Source organism: Hippocampus bargibanti, linkage group LG10 (genome assembly GCF_051943395.1).
Source record: "Hippocampus bargibanti isolate YZ-2025 linkage group LG10, ASM5194339v1, whole genome shotgun sequence".
NCBI lineage: Eukaryota > Metazoa > Chordata > Actinopteri > Syngnathiformes > Syngnathidae > Hippocampus > Hippocampus bargibanti.
The window spans coordinates 600,423-622,057 of record NC_142743.1 but is presented as its reverse complement, the minus strand read 5'-3'; the positions used below and the strand labels follow the sequence as shown (position 1 = coordinate 622,057).

At 44.4% G+C, this 21,635-nt stretch overlaps 2 protein-coding genes across 8 annotated transcripts in view; one reads left to right on the top strand and one right to left on the bottom strand.

Annotated features, from left to right (window-relative positions):
- The window catches only part of rin2b (Ras and Rab interactor 2b), a 59,019-nt gene extending 54,195 nt beyond the window's left edge, over window positions 1-4,824 (top strand). The window contains exons 13-14 of the transcript XR_016116144.1: window positions 3,227-3,325; window positions 4,784-4,824. The gene's annotated coding sequence lies outside the window, so the exon portion shown is untranslated. The remainder of the gene's footprint in view (window positions 1-3,226; window positions 3,326-4,783) is intronic.
- Window positions 1-21,635, bottom strand: part of LOC148892020 (potassium voltage-gated channel subfamily KQT member 5-like) — a 104,487-nt gene that overhangs the window by 14,845 nt on the left and 68,007 nt on the right. For 5 of the 7 annotated variants that reach the window (XM_089005499.1, XM_089005500.1, XM_089005495.1 and 2 more), the window contains exons 2-8: window positions 11,123-11,213; window positions 9,470-9,596; window positions 4,768-4,943; window positions 4,172-4,297; window positions 3,676-3,786; window positions 1,942-2,037; window positions 994-1,088 (exon numbers count right to left, since the gene is read on the bottom strand). In XM_089005499.1, coding sequence (XP_088861625.1) covers window positions 994-1,088; window positions 1,942-2,037; window positions 3,676-3,786; window positions 4,172-4,297; window positions 4,768-4,943; window positions 9,470-9,596; window positions 11,123-11,213 — 822 coding nt within the window. Of the gene's footprint in view, window positions 1-993; window positions 1,089-1,941; window positions 2,038-3,675; window positions 3,787-4,171; window positions 4,298-4,767; window positions 4,944-9,469; window positions 9,597-11,122; window positions 11,214-18,414; window positions 18,465-19,822; window positions 19,970-21,635 lie in introns of those variants that run through there. The other 2 variants (XM_089005502.1, XM_089005501.1) reach the window with 2 other exon arrangements.

Below are 21,635 nucleotides of genomic sequence, written 5' to 3'. Positions count from 1 at the left end.
GCCCCATACATATCTGACCTTCAAATTTCTGTTCCCTCTCATTCCCTCAGATCCTCATCCTCCCTCCACCTCTGTGTTCGTCTCTACTCCCAAATTCTGGAATTGATTTCCTCCCAACATCTGTAATATGGATTATTTTCCCACATTCAAATCCCATCTCAAAAGCCACCTATTTAAAATCACATTTTCTGTATAATCTTATCTCCTGTTTCTATTTATAATTGTATCTGTTTTTTATGTGCCTGTTTTATGATTCTAGTGTCCTTGAGAGCTTTGAAAGGCACTTATCAGCAAAATGTATTATTATTATTTTTAATATGATTATTATGATTATTATTATTTTGGGAAGCACCGCACGGACAACTAGGGTATATAACTGTGTGAACCTTTGGGTGAAAAATGCAAGCATCCTCCTTTCATCTAACATTTTAGTCTTCCAAAGTGAGTCTGCATTGTGTTTGCCTTGTTTGTCTTGGAGAGGGATTTCCCAGCTTTCAGACTGCATCATTAAGCCATCATGGGACTGTAATCAGGGGGTATCAAAAGTGCAGTTGGTTCGATTTATATTTCAACACTGAATAATGCCATGGTGGCAAATTGAACAATAAAATACGTTTGCAATGAAAATATGTTTTCAGTCAGTGATTTTCCTCTACAATGTAAAATATAGTTGTAGCTTTTAAAAATGGAGAGGTCATGAAGTCAAATGTCTAACTGCACTAACTTTAGTCGACTCATGCAGGTCAAGGCAGTGTAGCAATTGATCTCTGTATGACTTGCAGCTCGGGGCCACCAAAAAAAATGAAATGTATATGAGTTTGACTAGTGCATGTCAATTAAATGCTGCCATTGCTGTTTTGATTCCAAAATGATGTCGATTCATTTCTCATGTGACTGGATTTACATAGAAACTGTGAGGGTTGAATCGCTCAACATTTTTTACAGTACACATACAGAAAAGAGACAGGCAACAGTCGCTGTCATTGTACCTACTTTGTAGGGCTGCAGGTATGCATCGCTTTCAAGTGAGGCTTCCAGGTAGCAATGGAAACCGAGTGCTCATCAGCTGCATAACTACGCCATACACACTGCATGCAGAATAAACAAAACCAAGAAGGGAAAGTATAGAGAGAAGACCAATAAATATAAAGAAACAAATTAACAAACAGGGGAGACAAAAGATGAGGGAGATGGAAAAGACAAACAAACAAAACAACAAATAAAAAGCTGATTAGTGAAAACACTAACGCAAGGGTGTCGCACGTCTTGGCTCGGAGCGGAGGTCGGGCATGGATACATGCCTGTGGGAAGGCAGGAGGCTCTCAGAGTGCCCATGTGGCCTCCAGGTATGGCCCTGCGCTCTCTGTGTAGTAATAACGCCACACATCCTGGTACAACTTGCGAATGGACAGGATGACGCAATGACGGCACGAAAAGGAGGATTATACTGTAACGTGGCAGGAATACAGGACGGCCGATAGGGGACGTGCAGCATTGAAAGAGGATTGAAGGACGCGTGGAATAGCAACGCGTGAGGTGTCAAATAGAAAAAGGGGGGCCGGGCCAGCAGACTTCATCTAGAAGGCAACGTGAAGTTGTCAAAGAATACAGGAATGAAAATTAAAGGCGCTTTTTGGGAGACTAGAAAAGGAGGAAATATGTGCAGCAGACAAGAAGGTAAATATATATATACATACATATATACATATTTAGAGACGCCAACGATCAGGGAAGAATGGAACGACCGCCTGGATTAATACCGTGAAATGACATGCTCTGAGATCTTTTTTTGAGCTCAAATTGTGTGAGGAATAACAGCAGACAGTAGACAGGAGTTAAAAAGAGGATGGAAAATGGTAATATCGGTATGCTGTTTTGCATCACAGCTACGTGTGTGTTGGATACATGGAGATGTCATGTACGCACGCATCTTGCATTTACCTGAATAAGGTAAGCTGCAGGGTTTCTCCTCTTTTCAAAGTGCTTCTGTCTGTGCTGCTCTTGGACCTTCAGAGCAAAACCTGAGCCCAGAATACCCTAGTGTGGAAGGAAGGAATTTTATCAAGCACTCTTTTCACTCAACTATTGCCATCATTTCTCACGAGACAAGAACGTGTGAAATGTGCCCTGTCAACCTTTTTATGATCCCTTCGAGTGAGCGTCTCTCCTTTTGTTCGATACCCACTCATCACCTTGCAGGTGACAAGGTTGAATATAGATGGATAATTATAACAACAATAACAATAATAATAATAATAATAATAATAATAATAATAATAATAATAATAATAATAATAATAATAATGGGCAGCATCTTCACAGCCCCGCTCTGTTCATCGGAAAGGTCGGTGCTGTTGGCTGGATGGATGGATGCATGGCTTGAGGAGCCCGCCATAGGACGAAAGGAGCGTCAGCGCAGAGCGCCGATGCATATGTGGAACGGTTGCGGCTTGGAATTGAAGCGGATTTATGTGGGACAGGAGATGCGAGACAATCTCTTTTCGTCAATGGATGCTACAGCTTCGTGTTTGCTTTCAACATTTAGCTTGTATCAGACGTGCACATTCCACCATGATGTCCCTGATCCACTGGTGGAAAGACGCTTTGATCCTCTCCTCTTTCATCTAGAACTGCTTCATGTAACAAAGAGGGTACAGAAAGTGCTTAAGAATGAATGACTCTCTGTGTCTTTGTGTTGTCATATTATTGATGTATTTTTTTTTATTCTTTTGACTTCAAGACGGCGCCGCGCGAGTGGCTGCCTTTCCAGCAGCTCCTGTATTTTGTTTTTCTACTTTCATTGCTTTCATCATTTTGCTGCTGTGAAATGTAAATCTCTCCACTGCGAGACGAATAAAGGTAAATCCAATCCAATCCAATAATAATAATAATAATATTTCATTGCATTTTAAGCGCCTTGCAAAGCTGTCAAGGAGACTTTATAGTCACAGACAAGCATTTAAAATATAATCACAAATAGAATGAAATAAATGAAATACAATTATAAATAGAAACAAGTGAGAGAGAGCTACACAGAAAATGCCATTTTAAATAGGTGGCTTTTGAGATGGGACTTGAAGGTGGCAAAAGAATTGACCTTGAATGACTCATAACACAAGATAGCTTTAAATCGTGTCCTTTGTCTGTAACATTCATTCATTCGTTCTTTTGTTTGTTCATTCATTCATTGATGCATTTATTTATCAATCCGCTTTCTCCTCACCAGGGTCGCGAGGCGAGGTGTGCCGGAGCCTATCCCAGCTGTCTTCGGGCAGTAGACGGGCGACACACTGAATTGGTTGCCAGGCAATTGCAATGCAGAAATGTGTGTAGCTTAACTTCTCAATGTTTTTTTTGCCGTCATCAGCTTGTTTCAATCAAATCAATACCATGCCTTCATCATGTAAAGTTCAAAGTATCTACAAAGAACTCTCCGTGGCATAACATTTCACCAAAGGATGTTTCCTCTTGCACCAATTATGCGCTTGCACTGACCCTGGTAAAACCGATGGATACTTTCGAGGCATAAATGTGTTATCGATCCAAAGTGAATCGATCATCAGACGCTCCTGCTGGAGGTTTTCAACAGAGTACAGTGCCTTTCGTGACCTCATTAAAATGATGGGATCTGTCGGATCAGTCATTAAAAAAGGGGCTTGAAAAGTCTGCACTTACTGCAGGCAAGGCAAAGAAAGAGACCCCCAACAGTGCAAAACCAGCAGACAACATCCTTCCTGTCCATGTCTTTGGTGTCTTGTCTCCGTAGCCAATGGTTGTCAGAGTGATCTGTGAAAAGAACCCCCTGATTTACAAAAGAAATGCAGTTCCAGTCTGCGACAGAGTGCAATATTTCCAAGTCCTTTTTCCAACAACAAAAGAAACATGCAATTCTGAGGACTTTTAAGTAAAATATGACAGCATCGAGGCGAAAAGTCTTCGTATGCATTATTGAAAAAGCAATAGCAAACGATTCAATGTATAAATATAGAACTATTGATATCCTGTTAAGAGTTTTAAAAATGCACTACATTATCGATGAGAAGGTTTCTTCAGCCGTCATCTGTACTTTTTGAAGGTGTCGGACGTTTCGCCTCCTATCCAAGAGGCTTCGTCAGACGTATTGCTGCACTACATGATGACATTTTTGCAAGGCATAGTTCTCTGGACTCACCGTTCCCCACCACAAGGCGTCGGCATATGTGGCAAACTCTTTGTTGAACTTATTCTCCACAAGGTAGACAAGGAATGAAGCGAAGATGAGAACCAAGAAACCAATGTACCAAGCAGTAACCAGTTCCTGTGGGTCAAAATCAGCAGGCAATCAGAGGACAGTGGCACAATTTAGGGCTCTATTTTTATGATAGGCACGAGTCGACTACAAATCACATAGGAACTGGATGCATGACTGAAGTTTTCGTTCTTTTGTGATTATGTGCGGTGTGCAACGTTGTGGGTGTGAACATATTGATCCTGCTTCGTTCTGCTTCGGAACTAGATCCTCTCATTCCCTTTAAATCTAGTACGCAATTGGTTCATTGTCCTTGACACTACGGAAGCAAAAACAGACTCACTGGTGTCCGTGTATCAGGTTAAAGTGCACACGGTACATTTATATGGTGCAAAAACAATTGGGGACCACTGGTGTAATGCATATAATGTAGAACTCTGAATGTTCTTCAATATCACTGAGTTGATATTGTTCTCTTATGGCATACGGTCAAGGAGAACTATATCTGTTGATTTGTCTTTGGTTGTCCTTGTGCCTACCTTGCTGTGTGCGTAGACCACAGAACCGAGCAGCTTCCATGTACCCCCTCTTCGGTCCATTCGCACCATGCGCAGGATCTGTAGGAAACGAAGGCTTCGCAGGACTGAAGTGGCAAAGATGTTGCCCTGGCTTCCAGCTGACACCACAGCAATTGATGCAATCAGCACGATGATGTCTGCAAGGTCCACAAAGAAAGACATGTTTTGTACTTACAATTCAGAAACACATTTGATATGTGAGAACTGTGCCTGTTTCAGAGAGAACTTGCCCACCTGCTCATTTTGGATAAAGAGGATGAAGACTGCTGGATTTGTGGAGGAGGATTTTTCCCAAAAATAACATGAGTACATTGTTAACTACTTACAAGCCAATTCACTTTTGCTCACTGTGCCTTTTTAAAAAATACACAAGTGTGCACTCACTCATGCTCCCGTACTTTTAAAGGACAGCCGACGTCACTTTTTTGTTTCCTAACTGACATCAGAAAAACGTACCCAAAACACGCAGTATGATATTTTTATTCAAATGCAAAACACCAATAAAAAGACTTTGTGTCCAAAATCTGCAAAAAAATTTAGCTGCGAATTGGGCATTTTCAGAAAGTCCCGCCCCCAGTTCGTGACGTCACGCCAAGACATCTTGCATTGCTGGAGAATCAAAACAATGGCTTCAGATTCGGAGAATGTGCTTTCTTGTTACACATCCAGTTATGAATATGATTCAAATAGGTCTGAAGAGGAAAGCATACATGTTTTCAATCGATTAAAGAATTTATTCCGTGCCATTTTGAGGCAACATTGGAGGGAAATGTATCACCAAAAAAGAGACAGAAAATGGCGTGTGAGGAATTAATCAGCCCGTTTCCACGGGCTGATGAATTCTTTACATGGAGCTTGGTCGCCCTCTTCTGCCTCTTTTTGGTGCAACATGACGTTTTCAGACCAAACAAGTATAGCAAAATGCATTGACGTGATGGAAGGACTGCTACAATGTGTCCTTTTTTTCGGTCAGGGGCATTCCTTCAGTGACTTCACGTACGGACTCGTCACCAACTCAAAAACAAGACTTCCGGAATATTCAGCGCGGGTCTTAAAACGTAAAATATAGCTATATGCGATGGAATCTTTGTAAAATACGGTCAGTAGAAGTCATTTGAAGCCATTTTACAAATTATGGACACAACTTGTCCTGAGACGTCGGTTGTCCTTTAAGGTATGTACGTTTTATCATGCAAGTGTCCAATCACGCAGTGCGTCTTGTGCATGTGGTAATAACAGAAATAGTACCCCTGACTGACACTACGCTTGCTAATGCAGTCTGCCGTATGGTACCTCGCCGCCCTTGTCCAAGAGGCGGAGCGTTCGAGCCAGCTGGCCCAAGCTATCGAGGAAGTCCGCCATGTTACTTCCTCGTTGGCTCAACGGCTTAAGGAGATGGAGACATGCATTGCCACCCTCACAGCCCCTTCCTCCCCGCCCGTGGGTAGGCGCGATCAGCTACCTCACCCCTCACGCTACGCAGGCGAAACCGGGCGTTGCACGCAGTTTCGAATGCAATGCATGCTCGTGTTTGAGCAACAACCATACGCCTACGTGAGCGAGGAGGCTAAGGTAGCCTTCAAAACCAGCCTGCTCATGGGAGAAGCCGAGACCTGGGTGCTGGCCGTCCGGGAGTCCCGACCGGAGCTGTACGCCTCGTACCAGGACTTCGTGGCCGAGCTACGCCGGGTGTTTCATCATCCGGTGACGGAGGTCGAAGCGGAGGGGAGAATCCTCGACTGCGTCCAAGGGGCCCGTTCGGCCGCGGAATACTCTGTCGCTTTCCACATCCAGGCCGCTGGCAGCGGCTACGGCGACCGAGCGTTGAGGGGGGTGTTTCGTCGCGGCTTGAACGCCGATCTCAAGGACGAGTTGGCTACCCACGACGCTGGCCCCACCTTCGACGACCTGGTCAAGATAGTCATCGGCTTGGATCACCGTCTTCGGGAGCGGCAGAAGGAGCAGAGCGACCGACGGCCCGAGGATTCCCGGAGCCGGCCTAGGATGACCACACCCGGCAGCGAGCGCGTGCGGTGCCTGGAGTCAGCTACCATTGTTTCAAAATTGGACCTCCGTAGCGCTTACCATCTGGTCCGTATCCGTGAGGGGGATGAATGGAAGACAGCATTCAAGACGCCATTAGGGCATTTTGAGTATATGGTGATGCCGTTTGGACTCACGAATGCGCCCGCCGTTTTTTCAAAATCTGATCAATGACGTGCTCAGGGACTTCCTCAATGTTTTTGTTTTCGTTTACCTAGATGACATTCTCATTTTTTTTCATTCTGCAGAAGAGCACCGGCAACACGTCTGACGGGTCCTGGCGCGGCTCCTGCAAAACCGGCTCTACGAAGGCAAAGGAGTGCGAGTTCCATATCCACTCTCTGTCTTTTCTAGGGTTCGCCGTGGAGCAGGGGCAGCTCAGGGCCGACCCCGCCAAAACTAAAGCGGTGGTAGAATGGCCGATCCCGAAGACGCGTAAGCAGCTCCAGCGGTTTTTGGGGTTTGCCAACTTCTACCGCCGCTTCATTCGCGGTTATAGTCAGAAGGCACTCCCCCTCACTAACCTCACGTCCACCAAAATTCCCTTCAGGTGGACGCCCGACGCTGAGGGGGCATTCAACCGCCTCCGTCTAGCCTTCACCAATCCCCCTGTCCTGCGTCATCCCGACCCGGACCTCCCGTTCACGGTCGAGGTTGACGCATCCGAGTCCGGAGTAGGGGCCGTCCTGTCCCAGCGCTCTCCAACTGACCAGAAGCTACGCCCATGCGCCTTCTTCTCCCGTCGGCTCAGCCCCTTCACACCCCTTCACCGTCTACACGGATCATAAGAACCTGGCGGCCATCCGGTCTGCCAAGAGACTTAACTCACGACAGGCCCGATGGTCACTCTTCCTCACACGTTTTAACTTTTCTCTCACCTACTGCCCAGGGTCACAGAACACCAAGCCCGATGCCCTATCCCGCATCCATGAGCCGGCAGAAAGGGAGGAGACCACCACCAACATCCTGCCGGCCCAGCGTATCCTGGGTGCCCTGAGGTGGGAGGTTGAGAGGAAAGTTCAGCAAGCCCAGGGGACGACCCCCATCCCCAGGGGCTGTCCCACGGATCGCCGGTTCGTCCCCCCCTCTACGCTCGGAGGTGCTCACCTTGGGACACACCTCCAAGATAGCCTGTCACCCGGGGGTCAACAGGACAATTCAACTCATCGCTCAACGGTTCTGGTGGCCGGGGTTCAGGAGGGACATCACACTTTTTGCGAAGGCCTGCCCGACCTGCGCCCGTGGGAAAGCCTCCCACCAGCCCCCGGCAGGACTCCTCCAGCCCCGACAGGTACCGTCCAGACCTTCGTCCCACATCTCCGTCGACTTCGTGACAGGCCTCCCCCCCTTCCGTGGCAAGACGGCCGTCCTCCCTGGAGTGGACCGATTCTCCAAGTCGGTCCACTTCGTCCCGTTAACCAGGTTGCCGTCCGCCATCGAGACGGCTCAACTCCTGGTTAACCACGTCGTCCGTCTCCACGGGATTCCGACGGACATCGTGTCGGACCGGCGACCGCAGTTCGTGTCCAAGGTATGGAAGCATTTCTGTCGGTCCCTAGGGGCGTCGGCGAGCCTGTCGTCTGGATACCAACTCCAGACCAACGGACAGACGGAGAGGAAGAGCCAGGACCTGGAGGCGGCCCTCCGGTGCGTGTGCCTCCACAACCCGGCGTCGTGGGCGCTGCACCTACCATGGGTGGAGTACGCCCACAAAACCCTGGTCTCCGCAGCCACAGGTTGGTCCCCATTCATGTCCGCCTGTTGCTATCAGCCGCCCTTGTTTCCCACCCAGGAGGGCGAGGTGGAGGTCCCGTCTATTGAACATCACCTCAGACGGGCCCACCGAGTCTGGAAGGAGACCAGGGACGCCCTGACACGCACCGCGTCCCGGAACCAGCGGGTGGCGGACCGTCATCGGCGACAGGCACCCAGCTACCAGGTCGGGCAGGAGGTTTGGCTGTCCACGAGGGACCTTCGGCTAGCAGGGACTTCAGCCAAACCCACGCTTCACGGGTCCCTTCCCCATCGAGGCCATCCTCAGCCCGGTCTCGGTGAGGCTCCGGCTGCCACCCACCAAGCGGATCCACCCCGTATTCCACGTTTCCCTCCTCAAGCCTTGTGAGTATATGCAACAGTAGCAATGTTGAAGTTAAACTTCACCACGATGTCTTGTTCAGTTGCACACTGAAATTGGCTCCTTGTCTGTTTCCACAATACTCCTGAGATGAGTGACATTATAAACAAGCACATTGATGTTGCGTGAAAAACTGGGGTCAGATGTAATCCTTGAGCCTTATTTCCTTTCCATCAGTCTTTCCAAATGTTTTTTCCAACAGGCAGCAGAGGGATTTGTGTCTAAATATTGGAAAAATAAAAGCCCAATGATACAAGTTCATGATGTAAATGAATATTTCTCTTATGAGCTGCCTGTGACCACAGCTCTCAATGACACGTGGCAAAACCGGTCAATCACATGCAATGGAATATTGCTCACAACCTCATGTTACATTGCGAGTGTGCCCCAAAATACAAGAATTACAGTAAGACTGACTATGAAATTACATTATTGTGGGAAATGGAGGTGGGTGACGGAGGGGGAGAGGAGGTAGTAATAGCTCACCGATGACGCAGAATGGCTTTCTGGCAAAGCGCAGTCGTCCTTGCCATCCTCTATAGCGACAGCAGCATCCTGCCGACCAGATGCGGATGATGTACTCCAAGCCAAACACCACAATCATGACAAACTCCTACAGGATGTTCAACAAATGATGAATTAATATTATTAGCAGGAAGGACTGTGGTGGTTGTATATTTAGAACTAAGCAGGGCTTCCTAGCATATGGAAAAAACTAATAACAAAGCAATCATCCGAACCAGATGTATGCCGAAAATGGTGCTTTGAATATTGACGGAATATGTGCATCTGTCGCAGGGTTTGAAAAATTTACAAACAACTGCATGCTGTCAGTATTTTTTTCCATGCATTAAATGTACCATTCAAGGAGGGCGCACCCGTGCTTGACAGCAAGTCAACATTAAATCATTTTCTCACAAAAATGAACTGACATTTCAAATACGATTGTATATCATTCCAAATCTAATCCAAATCTAAAATTGCTGCCTTTATTGTTTCTGTCAGTGGGTTACCTTTTTCAAATAGCCATTTTGATGTGGTGCCTTCCTGTGTTTGAGTTGTTGAGCATGAAGAAACAACTGTCAGTGACACCCTGAAGCGGACATTGATTGATTGATTGATTGATTGATCAATCGATCGATTGTTTGCTTTGTGTAGTCAAATCAAATAGGCTCCCATTGGAGTTGGGCGGGCTGAATAAGCAGCATTGAGCATGTGAGAGTTGGCATACATCCTGAACAGGTTGCCCGCCAATCGCAGGGCATTGAAAAACCAACAAACTAATTATATTCCCCCTTGTGGTTGAAATTAAGGCTTTGCAGGTACGACTATTACTCGTCTCAAATACAGCAAATAGTATATAGCTCGGACTGCATCTGTCCAGGTCCATTGAATTTTTTTTTTATAACAACACATTTTCTTTTCCTTTTGTTCTGCCTCAATACTGTCATAAATATAAAATGAAATGTGTAGTTTGAAAATAGCTGTTTTCTCAGTAATGAAAATAGATTAATTAGAACAAGTAATTACAGACCCCAATTAATTGATTGCACATTTTTTGATCACCTGACAGCATGAGAACTTATATTGTAGTTGAGGACAACATATGACTATGGAAGTTCAACTAAGCCATTGAGTGAATATTAATATTTAAAATGTTAAATTATATCATGCAACCGCACTGTTTACAGGGTTAAAGGACCGTGTTGGCCCATACATTGAAAAAAACTAATATACATTGATACACACCCACGTACACACACGCACAAACACACACACACACACACACACACACACACACACACACACATACATGCGCATACACGCACACACACACAATAATAATAATAATACATTGTATTTATAAGCGCCTTTCAAAACTCTCAAGTATATCAACACACACACACACACACACACATTGCTTAATCCCACTGCAATGCCTGAAATGTTATTTATGCTCTAATTATCAATCTTGCTTCATACAAAATTACTTAATTCCTTCAGAAAAATATATTACAGGTATTTTTAAATTAAAGACGTTGCAATGATTTAAAACGTAAATTCTATACAAGTCAAGGGTTTTCAAGACAAACTGTAAATCTGTTTTAGTGTGGAGGAGAAACTGAAAAATGCCGATACCAGAATAAGCAGACAGTAGGAGGAGAAGTCCTGATGAGCTGGAATAGTAGAGAACACAGAGAGGACCAGGCAGCTGAAAACCAAGGTGAACCTGGAGAGAAAGAACAGAAAACACCCATCATGAATACAGTATTGTAAACAAACAACATTGCAATTGTTGCCTTTTATTTTTCAGATTGATAACACTATGCAACCATCTGATGGGTTCTTTTCTGCAGTGACTCTGAAATCTAAGTATGATTCAATTCCCTCCTATATTAAAGTATTCCTGTATTTTTACGCAACATGCTTTTGCAAGGAACAATCAGTACAGGCGAGGCGCTTTTAGGAATTGTTGAGAATTGTCTGAAAAATTAAACTTTGGGTAAAATATTGGTGTTCAATTATGGAGACAGTTGTTGGGATTTCTTGAGGCTAATCAACATGCAATGTCATTGGGTCATTTTGGGTCTTTTGGCATCATCATGGTACGTAATCGATAACTCAGACCACTGTGATGAAACAGGATCGGAGTGAGAAAATGTTTGTGTGTGTATGTGTGTGTGTGTGTGTGTGTGTGTGTGTGTGTGTGTGTGTGTGTGTGCGTGCGTGCGTGCGTGTGCACACAACGGTGGACGAGACATTTCAGAGTCAACATGTGTCAGAGGACTTATGTTGTCAATGAAACACTTAATTTAAAATTGAATGGGTGCACTCAACAAAACCTGACGGTTATAGCATAGGGTTTATCAAAATTTGCCACAGTTAATCTTTGAGGGTACCCAAATGATGACAGTTTTTATCTTTTGTCTTTTCCTCTATTTTCCTTCACCCTCCTGTTGTCCTCATTTTCTGCACACACCCTGTGTCCTTCGGGTCAAATTTCAATTTTGCTTGAAGAAACAACTTGTCCTTCACCACAATATGTGATATAGTTCTCCCTCCCTCCTTAAGAAAAGGAAAAAAAATGTGTGAAAAGGTTTTTTGAATGGTTATTATTATGATGATTATTATTTTTTGCATTTCAATGACTAAACTTTCTTTTTCCCCTCCAATGAACAATTAAGAACAATACAGAACACCACGTTACAGGACGGACATATGAAAAACAGTTCAACCATTCAAATAATTGCAGATGTAGCATACTATGTAAGTGCGCAGCCTTTGTGTATATTTCTCACACGAGCGGCGCACAGTATGTACTTCACAGTTCTTCTTTTGAGGGCAGAAGTGGCATCTCTTCTCCTGACTTGCTCAAGCTGAGGAACTGGCTGTGGTAGCTGGATCCTCAGTTCTTTCAGGAGCTCCTACAGTCTGACTAGCTTTCACTACTGCTGTTCAGGCTTCTGTGCGGGGGACATGTTTCCTTCTTTCAATGAGTGGAGTTACAAGTGTCTTTCCTCGCTTCTCCAGTAACAACCTCCCCCCTCTTGGTCTTAGGATGTATCAGGTTGGGTTGATCTATCTCCAGATCACCTGCTAAGATTCATAGCACCAAGTAAATCTAATCCCTCTTTTTTCCTGCTGTCTGCATATTTGAGAAAACTCTTCTGATTTATCATCTTGGGATTATTTTTCTATTGCTGGTGTGATAATAACGTAGAATGTAGGTACAGTGAGTGTCTTGAAGATGATTGATCATACTCTCGTTTATATTCCTCCTCATTTGTTCTGATACATTGTCCACTTCCTCTGCTGAATCAGTTGTCTTGCTGTATATCAGAAACAAAATCAGTTCTATAGCCTCTTCAAAGTTAGACAAAGTACAACCACGGCGTCAGAACACAGAGAATTAGGTGTCCTGTCATATGTAGCACCCTTATAACCCCTTGAAATCCACAATAAAGGAGCTCTGCCGTCTATGAGAGTGCCGCCCATCTTGTCTGGTTTATGTCTGTTACTGTCTTATTCATGTGTGACAGTAACGGACATAAACCAAACAAGATAGGTGGCACTCTCATAGACGGCAGAGCTCCTTTATTACTGTCTTATTCATGTGTGTGCAAGACATGTATCACGACTGTAAGACAGTTGTGAGGCGTGCTCTCGGTGTGACGGAGGAATTTAAGGTGGAGGACGGACTCCACCAGGGGTCAGCTCTAAGCCCCTTCTTATTTGCTATGGTGATGGACAGGCTGACAGATGATGTTAGACAAGAATCTCCTTGGACCATGATGTTTGCAGATGACATTGTGATCTGATGAGAGATGTGGAGGTATGCCCTGAAAAGGAGAGGAATGAAGATCAGTCGCAGCAAGACGTAATACATGTGTGTGAATGAGAGGGATCCAAGTGCAAGAGTGATGCTACAGGGAGAAGAAATAAAGAAGGTGGAGGATTTTAAGTACTTGGGGTCAACTGTCCAGAGCAATGGAGAGTGTGGAAAAGAGGTGAGGAGGCGTGTCCAGGCAGGCTGGAACGGCTGGAGAAAAATGTCAGGTGTGATGTGTGATAGAAGGGTTTCAGCTAGGATGAAAGGAAAAGTGTATAAAACAGTGGTGAGACCAGCCATGATGTTTGGACTGGAGACGGTGCCACTGAAGAAAAAACAGGAAGCAGAGCTGGAGGGAGCAGAGCTGAAGATGTTGAGGTTTTCTTTGGGAGTGACCAGGTTGGATAGGATCAGGAAGGAGTACATTAGAGTGACAACTCCTATTAGAGGCTTTGGAGAGAAAGTCAGACTGAGATGGTTTGGACATGTCCAGAGGAGAGAGAGTGACTATATGGGGAGAAGGATGCTGAGCCTTGAACTGCCAGGCAGGAGACCGAGAGGAAGAACGAAGAGGAGGTTTATGGATGTGGTCAAAGAGGACATGAAGGTCGCTGGTGTGAGAGAAGAGGATGCACAAAACCAGGTTAGATGGACGACAGTGATTCGCTGTGGCGACCCCTGAAGGGAAAAGCCGAAAGGAAAAGAAGAAGACTGTCTTATTCGTGTGTATTAGTACTTGTTTTGAAACATGATATGATGTGTAACTTAATTTCAACTCAATTTGCCTCATGGGTCATTTTGACCTGACCATCTTTGTACTTTTTTTTGGTACAGCTTCATTGGAAATATGAATAAAAACGAAATGTCCATTTTTTTTTCTGTAGTCGGTGACAATCTCGGAAAAGTCATAACATTTCAAATAGAGAAAATATCATTTTGTGTTTTCATTTTGACCCAAAGGCCACCGGAGAGTGATCACCTTGAGGGGCCTACATACTGCAGCCTCCAAAAATGTGAAAAGTAGTGAAATGTCAAAAAGATTGTATCACCCGTGTCAATAAACGTGTGTGTTTTGTTGAAAGGGATGTCATTACGTATACAGTAGTGCTGAAGTATTTGCAGTTTTACATCCAAGCACAATTTATTTCTTCCTGTAGTCAAGTCATTCATTACGCGTGATGTAATTTGTCTCCAAGTCTCCACAGCTGGATTGAAGTGGAGGCTAGGGACTCATTACCGTCAGCCCCTCGGTGCAAAAAAACATGTTGTCACAGAGTTTAGAGGAAGTCTATCAATCTTTGTCAATCGAGATTTCACTCAGCATATGAATTTGATCTGTGTGAAAATGGTGGGTGTACAGTGGGTCACTGTCCCGTTGCCAACAATATGGACACAGAAGAGGACAGCGCTGTTCTGACCGCAGTAAGACCTTGGCCCGCCTCCAGAAAAAGGTCAAGATTTTTCCACAGCCACAAGCGGCATTATGCCATTTTTGACCCATCTGGTTTCATTGCAATGAGACGTGAAAAGCTGCTGATGGTTCCGAGTGAATTCAATCGCACAAGGAAGTATCAACACTTTGTGAGCCATTTCCACACATTTGAATCACGTGAATTTGACTGGACGACAGTATTGTGGAGCTGTCAGATGAACAGCAAGTTCCTTGTCGCGAGCACACCTACGCCACTTGCACTCGCACGAGGTTGTCAGAGCAAAAAATAATAGTGACAATCAACAAGCTCCAACCGCAGCCTCACTCATGCTTTCATGCAGAATGTATTCATTAAAAAAAAGAGGGCTCCCGAAAAGCACAGTGACAGCGTCATTAAGCACTCAGTGAAATTCATCAATTAGTCCCGTAGAGTAGCATTCTCTGTCGTCCTTGTTGTGATGTGTCACTCTCACCAGAGCCTGCTTTTATGCCGAGTGTCTCGCTCTTCACTCTGGGTACTCGTGATTGCTTTGAACCTTCAAATGAGCAATTTTGTTTGAACGTAATTTACAGGCAACCATATGCAGGCACACAAAGGAGAGATATTCACCACACAGTGTCCTGACACCAAATTCCAAATACAAAGCCTATTTTTTAATAGCTACTCCTCCAGTAGTAGTGCTACTCCAACCACACATTAAATGCCATCTTAAATGTCACACAATGATGTAATCAAACTACCCTTTTGTGATTCACTTTGAGAGCAGTGTAGTATGTTACCTAAAAAACTGGGTTCAATAAAACTTTGTTATTTCTCCCAGACCTTCAGAAGTTACGAGTCAGTGTAACCTCAAGTATTGCCGAGGCTAATGCAGCAGGTAAGGAAATGACTTTGGTTCATCAGAGCTCAGTGACAGAGGCACGAGACATCACGATAACATGGAAATTTGGTTCTTCTGTATAATCCAAATAGGGACAAACAGGAGTCACAGGGTGTGGAAATGCTGTCCATGGTCCTGAACTCAATCTGCATCATTCTGGATTTCTCTTACAAAGTCAACAGAGCATTGCTTTAAACAACAAATATTTACCCCAGTCAAGTCTTCTTCTTTTCCCTTTGGCTTTTCCCCTCAGGGGTCGACACAGCGAATCAATGTCCTCCATCTATCCCGGTTTTGTGCATCCTCTTCTCTCACACCAGCTACCTTCATGTCCTCTTTGACAAGATCCATAAACCTCCTCTTGGGTCTTCCTCTCGGTCTCCTGCCTGGCAGTTCAAGACTCAGCATCCTTCTCCCGATATACTATACTATACTATACTATACTATACTATACTATACTATACTATACTATACTATACTATACTATACTATATATATATAGTATATAGTATAGTATAGATATTGACCCCAGTCAAGTATGAATTCAAAATAATAAAAATTACTGGCCTAATCACCACTATTGTCTTTGCGATTCGAGTCACAGTGGACTCACGCTGGTTCTCCACCCAATGCAAATTCGTCCCTTCCAACTCCTCTTGCACCATTTTCCTGAACTTCAAAACAAAACAACAACAAAAACCTGCATACTTTAGGTATTACTATCGCTAAGTATATCATCATCCTCTGCATACATCTGTGACGGGTGTCACAACAGTGACTGTCTTCATCTCCACGATGCTGCTGTATTAATGAAGACGAGACGCGTGGATGTGTCTTTTTATTTCTTTTATTTCTGCAACACAGTATGGCAGAAGGGATGGGTGAAGTCGCATGGGTTTCGTCTTGTGATTAACCTGAATCTCCTCGAGATTGTTCTGGAAACTATGGGCGGGACATAGTGCCACACTGTGCGCCGTTGCGTCACTTCCTTCATAATTTAATAATCTAAGTGCACAACTCCGTTACATACACCCCCCTTAAATTATGCAGAAGTGAGGCAACATACACACGGAAGACAACAGAAAGACCAACAGGCACAATAGACAAGGTTATCGGGCAAGGATGTACAAAAATGCTGTCTAATTATGTCACTCATCTGACCAACTACGTCAGGTGACTGGAGTAAGGGATCTGTCGCCGGTGTGTCAGGGTCTGTGTGCTCGTCGGAGATGCACGGTACTGGGTCTGGGAAGGAACTCTGTCCCCACTAACATAAGTGGCCTCAGCTCGCACCTGCCCATTCCCCTCTGTACAAACTACATCACCCTGCATAGCACTACATAACTGTGACAGACTGGAGAAAGGTATCTGTTGCTGGTGTATCAGTTGTCTGTGCGCTCGTCGTAGATGCACTGCACTGGGTCTGGGAAGGAACTCTGTCCCCACTAACATAAGTGGCCTCAGCTTGAACCTGCCCATTCCCCTCTGTACAACCTACACCACTCTGGATTGCACTATACAACTGTTACACGGTTGGGAAGCCTCTACCAACACACTCAAAGGTGTGCTACTTGTTACATGTAAGGAGCTCATTCTTAGACTTAACACATGAAAACACATACATGAAAAAAAACACACTAATTGCAAAACAGCAGGTCAGACAATTAACACACTACATGTATTTTCAAAACGGGGGTCGACACACCGTCCACCGAGTGATGGGACTGCACAGCGTCTTCATTGTGCAGCATCGCGGTCCCGGTCCGAAGTGGAGAGTCACTTGTGATCCGGGTCACGGCACCAATGTGACGGGTGTCACAACAGTGACTGTCTTCATCTCCACGATGCTGCTGTATTAATGAAGACGAGACGCGTGGATGTGTCTTTTTATTTCTTTTATTTCTGCAACACAGTATGGCAGAAGGGATGGGTGAAGTCGCATGGGTTTCGTCTTGTGATTAACCTGAATCTCCTCGAGATTGTTCTGGAAACTATGGGCGGGACATAGTGCCACACTGTGCGCCGTTGCGTCACTTCCTTCATAATTTAATAATCTAAGTGCACAACTCCGTTACACATCCAGTCAAGATTTTTATTTATTTATAGACTGTAACTTGTGTTTTAATTTGCACCAGAATTACGGGCAGCCCACCTATCCATGGGTTTATGTTCCATCATTCATATTTTTTAATGCTGTTAGGCGATCAAAAACATTCTGTGATCAATTATAATTGGAGTCTTAATTAATTGATGTAATTAATCTATATTTTTAATCTCATCTAAGAATTACTGAGAAACCCCCATTTCGAACCTACGCAAGTTTCCACTGTTCAGGTTTACAAATAACTTAGAGTTTCGACATTATTGATGCACTTGTAGTGCCGAGGCATTAATCTTGTCTCCTTTTAAACAAGCTTGAGTGTTTTTTTCACAGACAAATTATTTCAGACAGCTTCTGAAAAAAGAAATGTTAAAACTGTACTTGCAATGCGTCGTCTTCTTTGAATAATTGATATTACACTACTGGTTGCATTTCGCTCTGATCTCTACAGACAAACAAGTTCAATGAAATTCATCCAATTTATCTCTCTTCACCAAAAAAGCCCTATAAAGTTATTGATTTATTTGTTTTTATTATTATTCTTTTAGCCGGGGAACACATAAACAATTTGAGGAGGATTATCAGGTGGACACAAGCATCGCAGTGTTTGTGATTATCTCCAGAGATGAACTATTATCAAGCCAAGAAAGGCAATCTTATGCCCCCCTTTAACAATGACTTTCATACCTATTGATAGACAGGTTCATTGCTCTGTACTGGTCCATTACTCTTGCTGTAGCAGACTTCCTGCCAACAACAACATGGCTCACAAGGATGTCATTTGATCTGAATTGCTGCAAAATTCGGGATTAGAAGATTGAACTACAGATGACTAAGAAAAGTGTTATGACAGTTCCCAGTGCGATGGCATTTGAGGCAAAGCTTTATTATTGATGTTTGTGCAATACGCTAATCCGTTTTCTGCATGTGGGCCCTAATAGTAATTATGATGTTTGAGAAACATCACCCAAAAATTAGCATAAGCATCTGCTGTGTACTGCAGAGGACTGTGATCTAGTTTCTGTATGAATAATTTCTGCAGCTTTAAGTACCAGGCAGACCTAACATTCACTTACTCTGTAACATCAGATTTGTTCCACAAATGAAGACACATTTTAAATGTTTCAAATGCCATTGCTGTTTACTATTTGTAGGTTCACATACAGAAGGAGAACAAAAGGAGTCTGTGGACAGTTATGTCTGCTCTTGTCACGAGAGCTCTGTTTGGTTTGTGTTTCAGTTAGCAGTGGATCAGAGGGTCTTCCCTCCAGAGCCACACCAGTCATATATTATATAAGTTCTTGAAACTCATGACAAAAAGTTACTGGACACCTGGGCGGACAACTCTGAAAAGTTGCCTGCCCGGCCATAAAGTTGCCTGCTCAATTTTCACAAGTTGAAACACAGTAAGACAACTAATCGCAAAAAAACATTGTTGCAAAGTATTAAGGTTTTTCTGAAGGATGTACCTACCACAAAAGCTCCCTTGCTTAAATTATCGTAAACATCCCTTGCTGATGATTTTGCGCCAGTTGGTCGTTTGTCCATACACTGTTCGTCGTTTTGCACAATGCAATGTTTGCGTTGCGTCATCCAATACAACCCATGTGAACTCCTCTTTTCACAATGCTTTTAACGTACGTTCACTTTCTAAGCGGCAGAAGGATTTCGGTTGAGGCATCAAGCGGTGTTATCCTGTTAGCAATGGTTTTGAGATGGCGATGATGTGTAGCAGCCTCTGCAGTTGGTATTTCCTCTCTATTATTAGGTGTCAGATTGCACTCAATGAGTGTTGGCAGTACCATGGATACTCCACCATCAATAGCCTCTATGACAAAGTTTGTGGCTCTTCTTCCACTGTTTTCTGTCATGCCAGAACATGTCTTCAATGTATAAGGAGATACCATTCCCTGAACGTTAAACATGTCGAAGAAGGCGGACTTGGCGAGTGACAAATTACTCTGGTCATCCAGCATCACATACATTTTCTTCTTCTGTTCAGGGTATCCTTTGGGATACACATTGACCATGCATATATAGGAACATGACTTTCCATGCAAGCCCTCTCCAAACCAGTGCAGCTGGATGTACTTACAGTGGAGTTCTCAGCCTGCTCCCCGCCATCACCCTCGGAAGTCACGGCCTCCTTTGCCATCCAGGGAGCTGGACCATCATGGAGGCTGAGAGGTGAGGATCACTGTCACACTCTGAACAGCGAACTGCAGTCTTACAGTCTTTGGCTCTATGGTTTGTGGACATACAGCATTTGAAACAAATGAAATGCTTTTTTTAAGGAAGCTCTTCTTCTCTTCTAGAGTCTTCATTCTGAAACCCCTACACTTCCTGATAGAGCGTGACTTGTTGTGAATGGAACAATGTCTTTCCGGGTCTATGCGAGGCTTGTCACCACTTGAAAGGTTGGGGGCTTCAACCTCAGATTTATTAGCAGAGATGGGAGTCCTGACCTTCCACTGGCTGGTGGGAGGTTTCTCATCTTTGTAGGGACCTGTGTTGGAGCCGGGAAGGGTAAAACTGGGATCCGTCTTCATTTCCCCGTAACTGTTCACAAAGTTAACAAAAAAAGAGAATGGCGGATAATGGACAAGGTTCTCTCTCTTGTATTGGGTACCCTGAGTAAACCATGTTTCCTGGAGGTTGTATGGAAGTTTCTCAACAATTGAATTTATGCCTCTATATGAGTCGAGGAAACTGAGGCCAGGTAGGTAACCTTCGTTCTTTGCGGCTTCCACCTCCAGAAGAAGGTCTGCAAGCTTCTGAAGACGTCGGCTATCTTTGGGAGAGATTTTATGCACATTGTCAAGACGTTTGAATAGTTGAAGCTTCACTATTCAAACGTAACCCGGGAGAATCATACGTCTCCAATTGTTGCCATAGCCTGTCGAGTCCAGCCGCTGAATCGATTACGTGCACTGCCCTGATCCGCTGGGCATGGTGAAGTGACTCCCCATTAAGCCACCTGGTAAGTAAGTCTAGCTCCTCACTGGATTTGAGATTCAAGCCGTCTATGGCATTGCAAAAGGCAGATCGCCATGACATATAGTTCTCAGGCCGATTGTCAAACACCTTGAACCCTGTTGTGAGAAGGTCACGACGAGCGAGAAAGGCAGAAAGGTCAGAAATATCTGTTGACCTTGGTGTAAGCCTGTCGCTGACTTTACGTGGAGAGCTTGCTGCATTGTTGCCCTGTGGTGAGTGGGATCTGAAGGCATCAGCATTGGCATGAGGGAAGACTGGCCGCCGTGTGGCCCGGGGTTGCTCAGAACGCTGGGTTGTACGAGATGCTACAAGCTGCAACACGCTGGGGCTATGATGAGAAATGTCCTTAAAATGGCGCTGTGGAGGGTATACTGATTTCCCTTTGTCGTCATTTTGGGGGCTGAAGTGTGCGTCAATGTAGTCATCAACGTGATAGAGGAGGTCCGATAGCCAAGTCAGCGCAACCACTTTCACTTTCTGCTGCTGCTTCAAGTACCTTTGCTGCAGACAGTGCAGCTTCAGCTTCACTCTCTTCTTTAAGAGCATTCAATGTTGCATCAATGCGGGTTCTTTCAACTTCCATGTCAATTTTAAGTTGAGCATATTCAGCTCTTTTGCGAGCGGCCTCTGCCTTTGCCCGTGCTGCTGCAGCAACCTGGCTTGAATTTGACTTGGAAGAGCGTTTGGAAGATGACTGGATAGCACTTGATGATTCACACAGTGACCTGACCTCCAGGTCACCCGAGCGCCGACGTTGATTGAACACTCTAAATTGTACTTGGTGTCAGTGTGAGTGCAGAGGGTTGTTTATAATAATAATAATAATAATAATAATAATAATATATCTTTTTTTCAAGCGCCTTTCAAAGCTCTCAAGGACACTTTACAGTCACAGAAAAGCATAGATAAAA